The 12,837-nt window shown below is 35.5% G+C and overlaps 1 protein-coding gene and 1 long non-coding RNA gene across 2 annotated transcripts; one reads left to right on the top strand and one right to left on the bottom strand.

Moving 5' to 3' along the window:
* Positions 1-295: 295 nt before the first annotated feature.
* Positions 296-5,451, top strand: LOC141595727 (aldehyde oxidase GLOX1-like; the record flags this gene model as incomplete). Its single annotated transcript, XM_074415691.1, has 4 exons — positions 296-725; positions 1,264-1,268; positions 2,141-2,504; positions 4,263-5,451. Coding segments are annotated over 4 exons (1,746 nt in total), but the record flags the coding sequence as incomplete, so codon positions are not given.
* Positions 5,452-5,758: 307 nt separating this feature from the next.
* LOC141597287 (uncharacterized) lies at positions 5,759-7,573 on the bottom strand. The gene is made up of 2 exons (XR_012522732.1): positions 7,387-7,573; positions 5,759-6,317 (listed from the first exon to the last, which is right to left on the bottom strand). It is a non-coding gene; the product is annotated as an uncharacterized LOC141597287 (long non-coding RNA).
* Positions 7,574-12,837: the final 5,264 nt, after the last annotated feature.

Genomic DNA, 12,837 nt, shown 5'->3' with positions numbered 1-12,837 from the left:
ACGACCGTTCTCTTGTGTATTCTACCCCTTCTCTTTGTGTCTGCCTCGGCCGCGGGGTTATTTGATTTAATCCCCTCCGATGACAGACACTTGCGAAGGATGCTAGGAAGCACAAAAAACACAACAACGAAGATAATAAGTCTTGCTGAAGACGGGTCGGAGCAAGTGACGGATAATGCCACTCACAAAACGAATAAAGGGGACAAGGTGGGGGCACCCCCATGTGCTTCCCTCTCTCCTCTATTTGGATCATTTTTGAGAGAAAATGGTATCCGTCACTCCAAAATGACGGATACGTGCCGTCACAAATGAGATTTTTCTTAATCAATTTCACTTAGGTTTTTCGGGATTTCATATTTTAGGTGGAGGATTTATACTTGGACATCAAGATATAGAAAAGAATGAGTCGGGTTCGATTGCTGAGGCAAACGATAAAGGTCAATTTCACGTAGTCCTAAAAAATTCGGGTGTATCGGCCATGCATTTACAATTGATGCCTAACAATAAACTTATAATGTTCGATGCGGCTTCTTTGGGTAAATCGGACATACAACTTGCCCCCGGAAATTGTCGTACCGTTCCTAGGACTGGTGCCATAGATTGCTACGCGCACTCGGTTGAGTATGATCCTGAGGCTAACCAAGTTAGAGCTCTCAAGGTAAATTCTTTGTGCACTTTGATCTCAAGGCCTATAATGTTATTGCTAGTCTTCTTTAAATGTAAATGTCCGTTTTATAGTTAAAGTATGTCAAGAACTACCCTATTTAGATAGACGAGATGAAGTTTTATTATTCCCTATAAATTATTCTTTTGTTTTCATCTATGTAAGTGGCTAATACGTGACTCGTTTTAACAATATAACGGATATATCCTTCTTAAGCAAGAACTTTTTATAATTAATATTAGAAAATTGGGAATTTCTTATTTATACCCCTCAAATTTTTCGTTTTCTAATGTGTACCCTTCCTTTTTTGCGAAAAAACTCGAACTGTGAATGATTCTTGGCTACGAGTTTAGAAAACGGTAATTTTTATTTTCAAATTGATCGTCTTATCGAGATTCTCAGTTTAAGCAAAAAATTCACCGTTTTCCGAACTCGTAACCGGGAGTTATGATCAATCAAAGATTAGGTTATACTGCAAAAAACTTTGAGTGGCCATAACTGTCGGCTACGAGTTCAAAAACGATAAATTTTTTTCAAGCCAAACATCTCGTAAAAGCCGTGATTTTGAAAAAAATCTACTGTTTTCCAAACTCATACAGTCAAAGTTTCTTCTTTTTTTCAAAAATAGAGGAATACACCTTAAATAACAAAAAATTGAAAATACAAATAATCCCTAAAAAAATTGTTGACAAATTACCTCTACTACGTCACAAGTCACAACAATGACACCACCAATGTTGTTTTTGTCTTGTATAGGATCGACTATATGTATGGACACAAAATCTCATTATAGACGGCAACTATCCGTCTATAACTAAAGACGAATCAAGTAATATATCACATTTTGCATAAGACAAACAACTTGCGTGGTGGGGTCCAAAAATGTCACCACTTTACGGGTAATGGACCCGTCTCTTGCTATAGACGGATATATCCGTCTATAGCAAGACTTGCTCATGTAAGTATCATGCCTATTTTTTTTTTTTGAGTTAATTTTACTGAACTTTTTTGAGCTGATTTATAGGATCTGAATTCTTTTGAACTGAATTGGTAGGATCTGAATTTTTCTGAGTTGCACTAAACTTGTAAAAGCTTAACTTTTCTGAACTAAATTTATAAAAGCTGAACATTTCTAAACTTATAAGCTGAACTTTTCTAAACATATATGATTTGAACTTTTTTTAACTAAATAAACTATTTGAAATGAAATGGTACCTAGAGAGAGGAGAGGGAGAGGAAACAAGGTAAATAAGTGACGGCTTTACATAAAATCCGAGAAAAAAAAATAAAACTGATGACATGGACCCATTGGCCCCAAATAATTTGAAACCAACCCCAAAAATCCAATTAATTTGTCAAATAGCCTCATTTAGCCAAAAAAATTTATTTTATCATGGACAATCTTTACCTATATTATTGACGATTTCAATCATTCTAATTAAAACTCACATTAAGATACTGAAAAAAAATGTTTAGGTATTGACGGATCCATGGTGCTCAAGTGGAGGCCTTGCACCCGACGGAACTCTAGTAAGCACCGGAGGTTGGGCAGATGGTGAGAAATCGATCCGATACATAGAAGGCTGTGATAAATGTGACTGGAGAGAATCAAACATAAAACTAGCAGAAAACAGGTGGTATGCCACTCAAACTCTACTAGCTGACGGTCGGTTCGTGCTTATCGGAGGTCGTGGAGCCTTCTCGTACGAGTTTCTTGCACCTGAAGGCCAACCCGGCTCTGGGAGAATCAACCTTCCTTTCCTTTTCGAGACCGCAGACATCTATGAAAACAATCTCTACCCTTTTGTTCACTTGGCTCCAAATGGTTGTTGTGAATTTTGTGAGTTTTATGTGAAAAACAAATATGAGGAAGGAAGAAATTACTTGCATGATTCTAATGAAATTACAAGGCTTATATAGCAACAAACTAGTGCAACAAACATCATATTGTAGTCTAAGAAAATGCCCACTAAGACCATTTCCTAAGGCCACTAACAAGTGGTAAACCCACTAAGACCATTTCCTAAGGCCACTAACAAGTGGTAAACCCACTAAGACCATTGTGGTAAACCCACTAAGACCATTTCCTAAGGCCACTAACAAGTGGTAAACCCACTAAGACCATTGATTGAATTAATATTTCCAATACCTCCCCTTAATTCAAATACTGCTAATCATCCCCAAGTCTTACTTTGCTTATCCTGGATTCATCCAAGTCTTTGAACAAAGACTTGGTACTTGACATGTGATTAGAGCAACCACTGTCAATATACCAGACATTCCCTGATCTCTTGTGCCCATTGCTTGTCGAAAAAGCTTTTCTTCTGTTTCAAAGAATATTCACTTTTGATCGGTGTTCGATCCTTCTCCTTCGCCGCCAGTTCACCTCCTTATGACTGGCTTGTTACAAGTAGTAACACTTCATAGGACCCTTTGGAGTGTCCTTAGCTTGAGTTTGGATGACCGGCCGGATGTCCCGCCACGTCCTCTTCCTCTCGAAACCTCCCCTTCCTCTACCTCTTCCGCACTGTTTGATCCGTCCTTGGAAGACTCACCCTTGGAGACAAATGCCTCGCTCCTCCTTCTTCTCTCGAAGATACGTTGACTCTTTCTTCATGAGCTAACGGTGAGCCCATCAAGTCATCAAATGAATATTTCTCTAAATCATTTGATTCCTCAATGGCGATCACAATGTAGTCATACTTCTTTGTCGGGCTCCTTAACACCTTCCCAACAACCCGCTCATCGATATTTTCTCTCCATATGCCCTCATCTCGCCGCACTACTCTTGATACCCCGGACAAATAGTCTTGTGCGGACTCTTTGTCACTCATGAGAGAAGTCTCAAACTCTCTCCTTAAAGTTTGTAATCTCACCTTGATTACTTTCTTGTCACCTAGATATTTCGATTTGAGAATATCCTGTGCCTCCTTTGATGTAGTAGCGAAGCAATCCGAGAAAAGAACTCCTCCTCCAAGGCTTGTTGAATGATAAACAAAGCCTTGGCATCTTTCTTTCTCTTCTCCTTAAGAGCCGCATCCGGTTCTTCCGGTTTGGTATCTTCAAACCCATTTTCAACCAGTTCCCGAGCTCTTGTGATCGAACAGAGTCTTCATCTTCAATTCCCTGCAATTGATAGTTGACACCCTTAAATATTGGCAATTGAGAGTAACTATTTGAGCTTGCTCCATTGGAAGCCATGACAAGTCCTAGGATATGAAACCTAGAGCTCTTGATACCAATTTGTTGTGAATTTTGTGAGTTTTATGTGAAAAACAAATATGAGGAAGGAAGAAATTACTTGCATGATTCTAATGAAATTACAAGGCTTATATAGCAACAAACTAGTGCAACAAACATCATATTGTAGTCTAAGAAAATGCCCACTAAGACCATTTCCTAAGGCCACTAACAAGTGGTAAACCCACTAAGACCATTTCCTAAGGCCACTAACAAGTGGTAAACCCACTAAGACCATTGTGGTAAACCCACTAAGACCATTTCCTAAGGCCACTAACAAGTGGTAAACCCACTAAGACCATTGATTGAATTAATATTTCCAATAATGGTAACCTCTTCATTTTGGCAAACTTCAAAGCAATCCTGGTTGATGTCAAGAACAACAGAATTGTGAAGAACTACCCAGATTTGCCTGGTGGTGCACGAAATTACCCGGGTTCAGCTAGCAGTGCAATGCTCCCTATTGATTTAAGTCAAGACAATGTTGATATTGAGGTCTTGGTTTGTGGTGGAGGGCAGCCACACGCCTTTGGAAAGGCCGAAAAAGAGGGTATTTACTTGCCCGCTTTGGACACTTGTGGACGAATCAAAGCCTTGGTACCTAATGCTCAATGGGAAATTGAGAAAATGCCATCGGCTCGAATCATGGGAGATATGTTGAATCTCCCTAATGGGGAGATCCTTCTAATAAATGGCGCCCAAAAGGGCGCCTCAGGGTGGCAATTAGCCGATGACCCTAACCTAACCCCGGTCCTATATAGCCCTAACAAACCCGCGGGACAAAGGTTTAGGATCCTCAAGGGGTCCAACATTCCCCGAATGTACCATTCTTCCTCAGCTGTTCTACCGGACACGAAGATTCTAGTGGCCGGTAGTAACACAAACGATGGCTATCGATTCAAAAATGTCCAGTTCCCAACCGAACTTCGCGTTGAGAAGTTCATCCCACCTTACTTGGATGACAAGTTAGACAAATTTAGGCCAATTAATGTTAACTTAAACACCAAGTTAGCGGTTTGTGGGAAGCAAATTATGTTGACTTGCCAATTCAAGGGCCATGAAACTGTCAACCAAGAGGACATCATGGTGACCATGTACAAACCACCTTTCACCACCCATGGCTACTCCATGAACCAACGGCTCGTTAGTCTCGTAATTTCTAGATTTACCCCTGGACTTTTCGGCAACTATATCTTGCAGGTCCAAGCTCCTCCTAAGCCTGAGCTTGCCCCGCCTGGTCATTACCTTATATTTGTCAATAACAAAGGTGTACCTAGCACTGGTTCTTGGATTCAATTGCACTAATTTTAGTATAATTGGTTTATGAAACAAGGTTAATAAGGGTTAATTTTGTTCTTAGGAATTTTCATCCCGGAAATTTCATGTAGTAGGTTTAATTTGAGGGCTAATTTATATTTTATATCGACGACGTTTTTATTCCAAAAGACGATAATGCCCCTTCACAATGACATTACTTTCTCTCTCTACACTATTTTCTCTCAAATTCTAGTAAAACTAATTAAATTTAAAAAAAAAAAAAAAAAAAACCAACAACAATTAAGAACATCGATTAGCATGACGGAACCCAAATCACCGGTACGTTAACAACTTAATCGCATTATTAATTTCGTTATTTTTTTTTTCCAATCGTTTATTCTATTCGTTACTTAGTCACATTTTATGGACATGAATCGGAATTTGAACATCGTTGGGGCGTGGCGTGCGTTCACCCATGGACGGTTCGAAAGGATGATTCATGTCAGCCGACCCCAAATCATTTTGGGATTAAGGCTCTGATGTTGTTGTTGTTGTTTATTCTATTCGTTACTTGAACTACGTCACATATTTACTAAATTGGAGTAAAAATCGGCAATTATAGGCATTAAACACGGTTAAAAAAAAATTGAACTAACCATGGACGAAAAGTTGAAATTCAACAATCATCCATGGATCAGCAAATATTCAGATTCAAGGTTTAACCATAGGCAAATGTTGAATCTCAACGTTTAACCATGGAAAAACGTTGAATTTCAACATTCGACCATGGGGCAAACCTCGAGTATTGACGTTTGTCCATGGGGAAAAGTTGAAATTCAACTTTCGACCATGGGGCAAACCTCGAGTTGCGACATAGCGTTTTATCTTTATTCATCGAGTCGTAACGTGAGTTAATTTAGGATTAAGACGCCTTTATGATGGGTTTACTCACCATTGAAGTGAAATGTGAATGCTGTGACTATAACTGGGACTGCAATGAAGAGGTTGAAGAAAGACACTTGACCGGTCATGTCAGGAAAGAGTCTAGGCCTCTGTGCTTTGCCCTGAAACACCGCCAATGTGGCCATCACACAGCTGATGGCTACAAACACCACTGCTAGGAACACTGATACAGCTGAGGAGATCTTCAAGGAATCTGCTTCCCCAATTTAATGCAACAAAGAAGAGCAGTAGTTATTAGCCACTATGTAAGATGCTGTAATATGATCAAAGAGATACAAATGATCAAAGAGATACAAATGCATGTGTTTAGAAGAGTGATGTAGGAAGAAAGAAAGATGAGTTTACAAACATGACGAACAAGGACAAGGGGAAGAAGAATGAAGACAACAACGAAGAGAAGGGCGTATGGCCGTGTTGTCCACCACTGAAGCCCAAACCACTCACGTAACACCCCTATATGAATTGGTTCTCCATGTTCACTCCCTGACAACCTATGTTACTTCGACACTTCATATGACCTCACGTACCAGTGTCAGACACTCGACCCTTGCCTTGGACATTGGTATGACACTCGGACACTTCATTTTAGACAAAAACTTTGACACTTTTTCATAAAACACCCGTGTCCGACACTTGGATCCACACCCATGTCCGACCCTTCAAGCCGAGTCCGAGTAACATAGCTGACAACACATCCCCTGCACCAAAATTAACGCTTTCTCATAAACTATGCATGTCGGTGAAACGTTGAATCCCAACGTTTGGCGCATGGATGAAAGTTGAATTTCAACTTTTCGTCCACGGTCAGCCCTCCTTTCACCACGACAACAACCACGCATACACCCAACGAACACCCCATCGACAACAACAACACCCCATTGACAACAACAACAACAATAACAACAGTAGAACAACTAATTGAAACAATCAATAACAATAATAACTACTTGACCAACAACAGTAAACAACAACAACAACAATAGAACAACTAATTGAAACAATCAACAACCATAACTACTCGACCAACAACAGTAAACAACAAAAAATCGACAAAACATGAATAATTGAAATAATCAAAATTCCGGGTGAAATCAAAAAAGAAAAAGAAGAATTAAAACTAACTACTAAATACTATTAAAGGTAAACAAATTAATTTTACAATGAAATTACAATACAATTAATCAAACACAACAAAAACACACAAATTCTAACATAAACTAATTAAAATACAAAAAAAATTAAAAAGGGGTGGGGTCAATAACCTCGGCGACGGTGGTTGGACGGCGTCCGAAGGGCTGGTAGTGGTCGTCCCGGTGGGCCGGCTAGGGGGTGGGGGTGGTGGTGGTGGTGGAAGGTGAAGGTGGGTTGTGTTTTGGTTGAATTAGAGAGGAAATGGTAAGTTAGTGAGATACTGATAGTGCGAGAGTGAGGGATAGTGTTGTCTTTTTTTTTTTTTTTTTTTTTTTTTTGAAAAAGGTCGTCAATGTTTTACAATCAATACTATATACTCCCTCCTATCCCGAATAACTGTCCCATTTGGATAATGGCACGAAAATTAAGGAATGGAGTTAAAATAATGAAAAGTATTGTATAGGGGTAAGAATATATGTGTTAAATAATTAAAAGTATTGAATATGATGGTTTATAGGTGGTTGGGGTGGTAAATAAAGAAAAGAGCCAAGGGTATGAAAGTCAAAAAACATGTCCAAATATGGCAAATGGGACAGTTATGTGAATAGACGAAAATGGCAAATGGGACAGTTATTCGGAATAGGAGGGAGTATTAAATCCAGAAACCAAGGGATTTCAATGTAATTAAAGAAAGTTATATAAATTAATTATACTATATAGTTTTAAATCACTAGCACCGTGTGATGGACCCGATTAAGGGATCTCAATGCAAATATTATATAGTTTGGGTTAAAATTAAATTATATAGAAGTTTGGTAATTTTCCTAAACATTTGTAAGAGACTAAAACATGGTAAGATGGTCAATTTCAAAGAGACTAAAAGAAAGGAGATGCTTGGTAATTTTCCTAAATATTTATAGAAAACTAGAAGATATGAATTTCCTTAAAACAAAATAATTAATTAGTATAAACATGCACACTTATGGTATTATTTATTATCATCATAAAATTATATATTAAATTTAAAATATATGCAATTTTATTAAACTTTATGATTTATTAGATGTATAGAGATGTTAATTATTCAACATACAATACAAAAATATAATATAAATAGGTTATAAATAATTCAAGTTAGATTCCATAATAAATGATATTGCATAATTCTTTCGATTTGATTTAATGCATATATGTAATATATTTATATAAATATATAATCATCTTAAAATTGCATGCCTAAGTAGTAAAAGTAATTTCGTCAGTAAAGAAAAGAATTGTAGGAACATTGAATATAGTTATATGGTAGTAATCACTCATTTGAATAGTAAAAGTAACAATATTATCAGCGAGATTAGTGAAAGCGGTAGAAACAACAACATGAGTAGTGAAATAATCAATATTAATGCGGCAATAGTGAAAGTAACAATAATTACGGCGAGAGTAGTTAAATTATCAATATTAATGCAGCGGTAGTGACAGTAACAATAATTACGGCGGGAGTAGTGAAAATAACAATGATTACGGGTAAGTAGTGAAATGTTATTACTATTGTTTCATTAATAAGAGTAAAATATTAATAGTGGGAGTAGTGAATTTGTCTCAAAATTAATTTCATTGTAATTTTAGGATATATCATAGAAAATTATATTAATGATAAATTTAAGGGTTATGCAACTTTAAGTAATTTTATTTAATAAAAAAAAATTAGTGGTAAGTAGAGGTAGCCCGAGCGAAGCCGGGCACCAATACTAGTTTGCTTTAATTTGTAGTCCCTCCAATTCACAATAAACTTCCATATTTTCCTTCGGTTATTCACAATAACCTCCTTATTTTCTTTTTTTATAAGTGTTTGTGTGGTCTAAATTTAATTGTATGGTGGGGTAGTGTGTTTCCTTAATTTTTGTACCAAAATGAATTGGGAGGTTTATTGTGAATTGGAGGGAGTACTAGTTTTAAACCCTTGCAAAATTGCACGTGTATGTATTTTGGGCCGGTATTAATGTTTTTGGATGTATTTTTTTTTTTTTGCATTTCTATTGTACTTATCTAGTTGGTATAAATCAGCGATCTACATAATTAATGTTTAAACTTGTTATAACTACGTGTTCATATGCAATGGTTTAAGAAGAAATAACAAAAGATATTTTTTTTAAATAAATATATCGTACTATCTAGTTTTAAAAATTATGCATGTGATTTATTCGCATTATATGTAATTCAATCCCGTAATTAAATGTAATTCTTTCTCGTAATTATGTAACTTTATTATTATTTAATTTTTTTTTAAAATTATGTAATTCATTTATTTGTAATTAGTTTCATTTATTCCGATTTGTAATTCATTCCGCTTATATGCCATTAATTTCATTTGTGTAAAATTATTTCATAGTATTGTTCTAAAACGGAATTTATCCCATATTTGTATAGCCGAAATTCTGAATAAATAAATACACTGCACACTAAAGGGTCCCACCATAACATGTATTTTCAAAAAAAAAAAAACTGAATTAATGACGTGACACGCCTGGATTGAGTATTGTCTTCTGTATTAATAAAGATAAGATGGGCATGGTAACCTTGTATTATTAGTAAATCATTTCATATCTTACGTACACATTTTATTACATGTTACCAATTTTTCCTTAAATTGGAAAATCATCTCGAAATAACATTATTGTCAAATTATACACTTTATTTTGTTTGAGTTTAAAGGGAGATACAAAGGCAAATTTAATGCTCTAGGTCATGAGTAGTACCGTTTATGACTTTATCAACTAAGTTATTTAATTGGGATATTCTACGGTGTATCCTCGTAGTTTTCGGTTTTCTACATTGTACCCCTCCTTTTTTTATATTCTATGGTGTACCCCTAAACTCTATACATTAGTCTATACCATAACCTTATTTATTATCATTGTTAACTTAAGTTCTTAAATGACCTATTAAGTCGTTTATTTATCATTCCATTTACTCTATAACCTACTCATTTACTTATTAGTTCGCCGAATTACTCATTAACCCAAGAAATAGTATACGAAACTAACTTAAAGTTCAAAAAATCTTCATTATCATGTCATGAATCATAACAGATGTTTTTAATAGTCGTTGATTCTTATTAAAAGTTATTTGGGATGTTTCTCATATAGAATGGTGATACAACATTAATAAGTCAGAATAAGGTCAAAGTACGGTCGTTTGATAGTGATAAAATTAATGGGGAGTTAAACGGGGTTATGAGGGAGAAATAAGTAAGAAGTTTAGGGGTACAATGTAGAATTAAAAAAAATGAGGGGTACAACATAGAAAACCCAAAAACTCAGGGGTACACCGTAGAATATCCCTATTTAATTTGACATCTGCAAATTATACACCTTATAAAGAGGCAACTAATTACTCTTTAACTAGGGTAGGTCCCGTGCAAATGATCGGCATTTTAAGTTTTGGCATATCTATAGAGTAAAATAAAGTATAAAAGTTACGTAATTGTATTTAACGTTAAGACATTGCTAAAGGAATTAATGCAGTTATAATGCGGAGAATTCAAATCGCTCGGGAGTAATAGGAACAGTAAAAGTTTAGAAAATTCATATTCTTCACACATTTATTTTTGCAACGCAACTAAAAAGTACGAACAAATTATAATTTTAAAGAGGGCAAACAAATATTTAAGGTGGTCGAAAGTTCGAATCTTTAATTGTGAACATAACGATTTTGAAACAAACAACTTTCTTAAAACAAAAGGTATTGAATTTTTCAATCGAGTAAATAGAACTCTAGAAATCTTAATATATTTAATTAGGGTTATAATTGTTATTATGTGATAAAGTTAAATCTTTTCAACCTCGTAATTAATATTCCTTGAACGTATTTCATCTTCTCTGTTTGTGGGGAAATTGTAAAAGACACGGTTATTTTCAATGAGTAAAAAAAAAGAGAGAATTTGATAGTATAATAAAAATGAATAGCAAAGAAAATTTTATTTGAGGTAGTTTTAAAATAGGGAAGGAAATATTATTTAAGATTGTCAATTTATAGTCCATTTGTCAAGGTAATTAGAGTATCTAAAAAAGGCTCAATTAAGAGGATGTTTTATTTAGGCGGGAAAATTAAGAGAATCTCAGGGGGATTTAATAAAAAAGTCTTATTTAGCAAGAGGTCTGTTTCATTGACCAACTTTAATAGTTTAAATGCATGATTTGATATACTAAGAGATAAGAAATTTGATTATTTGAGAATTAAGAGTTGAAAATGTACATGCTCTGCACGTTTTGCCTCTCTGAGATGCATCTCAATGCTTCCAGCTTTTCATTCTTATTTTTTTTTTTTTTTTGGACAACGATCAGCTTTTCATTCTTTGCATCTACATGTTGGTTCTTGCGCGTTTTTGACAAACATATTCATACCGAAATGATGTTATTAATTGTTTTATATTGGTGGTTGAATTGGTACAATGGTACATGCATACATTTTTTTGCATCATAATTCATACGGTAATGTACTACTGTCCTCTTTTTTAGATTAAATGGAACTGAGTTGAATTGAACTAAAGTGAGCTAAAAATAAAGATAAATTGAATTGAAATTCGCTGAGATAAATAGAGTTAAAATAAGGTGGGCAGAGCTGAACTGAATTGAGTCTAATATGAGCTGAAATTAACCCGAAAAAAACAGAGCCTAATAACACATAAAATATTGTATCATAGGATACAACAACAACAACAACAACAACAACAACAACAACAGAGCCTTAATCCCAAAATGATTTGGGGTCGGCTGACATGAATCATCCTTTAGACCGTCCATGGATAAACGCACCGCCTCAAAATTCGATAAAAACAGAAAAGGGAAAAATGAAAAACAAAAGGGAGAGCGAAACATAATACAAAGTTAAGGTAAACTTATAGGTTTTAAAATCGAAGTACAAATTTCTTTTATAAAAACTTAACATTTAAATCGAGAATAAAGAATAAAACGATTTTGAAAACCGAGCTAGAATTTAAGAATCCGAAATACCTTAAAAGTAAACCAAGTAAAATAAATAAGAAAGTGGTTGTTAAAAAAAATGTGTAATAAAGGAGAGAACAAATAATTTTTTTTTAAAAATTAAATTAAAATACTAAATATGTCAAATAACATCAAATACTAAAAATCCACATGTGTCCTTTCCCTCCATTGTGCCCTCGATCTCCGTCACCATACTTTCCTCAAGCCCCAAAAATCTCATATCGTGCTCTATCACTCTTAACCATGTCTGTCTCGGTCTCCCTCTACCCTTAGGAACCTTTTCTGTTCTCCAAGTCTCCAGTTTCCTACTGGTGCGTCCATAGGTCTTCTTCTCGCATGACCAAACCACCTTAGTCGATTTTCCATCATCTTGTCCTCTATTGGCGCCACTTTTACCTTTTCCCTAATCACCTAATTCCTTAATCGATCTTTCCTTGTATGGTCGCACATCCACCTCAACATGCGCATCTCCGCCACACTCATCTTTTGAATGTGACAATGTTTCACGGCCCAACACTCGAAACCGTAAAGTAAAGCAGACCTAATTGTCGTGCGATAAAATTTTCCCTTTAATCTTTG

The sequence above is a fragment of the Silene latifolia genome, chromosome 8 (genome assembly GCF_048544455.1).
Source record: "Silene latifolia isolate original U9 population chromosome 8, ASM4854445v1, whole genome shotgun sequence".
Classification (NCBI taxonomy): domain Eukaryota; kingdom Viridiplantae; phylum Streptophyta; class Magnoliopsida; order Caryophyllales; family Caryophyllaceae; genus Silene; species Silene latifolia.
The sequence above is the reverse complement of the archived record's forward strand: the minus strand, read 5'-3'. Positions and strand labels throughout refer to the sequence as shown.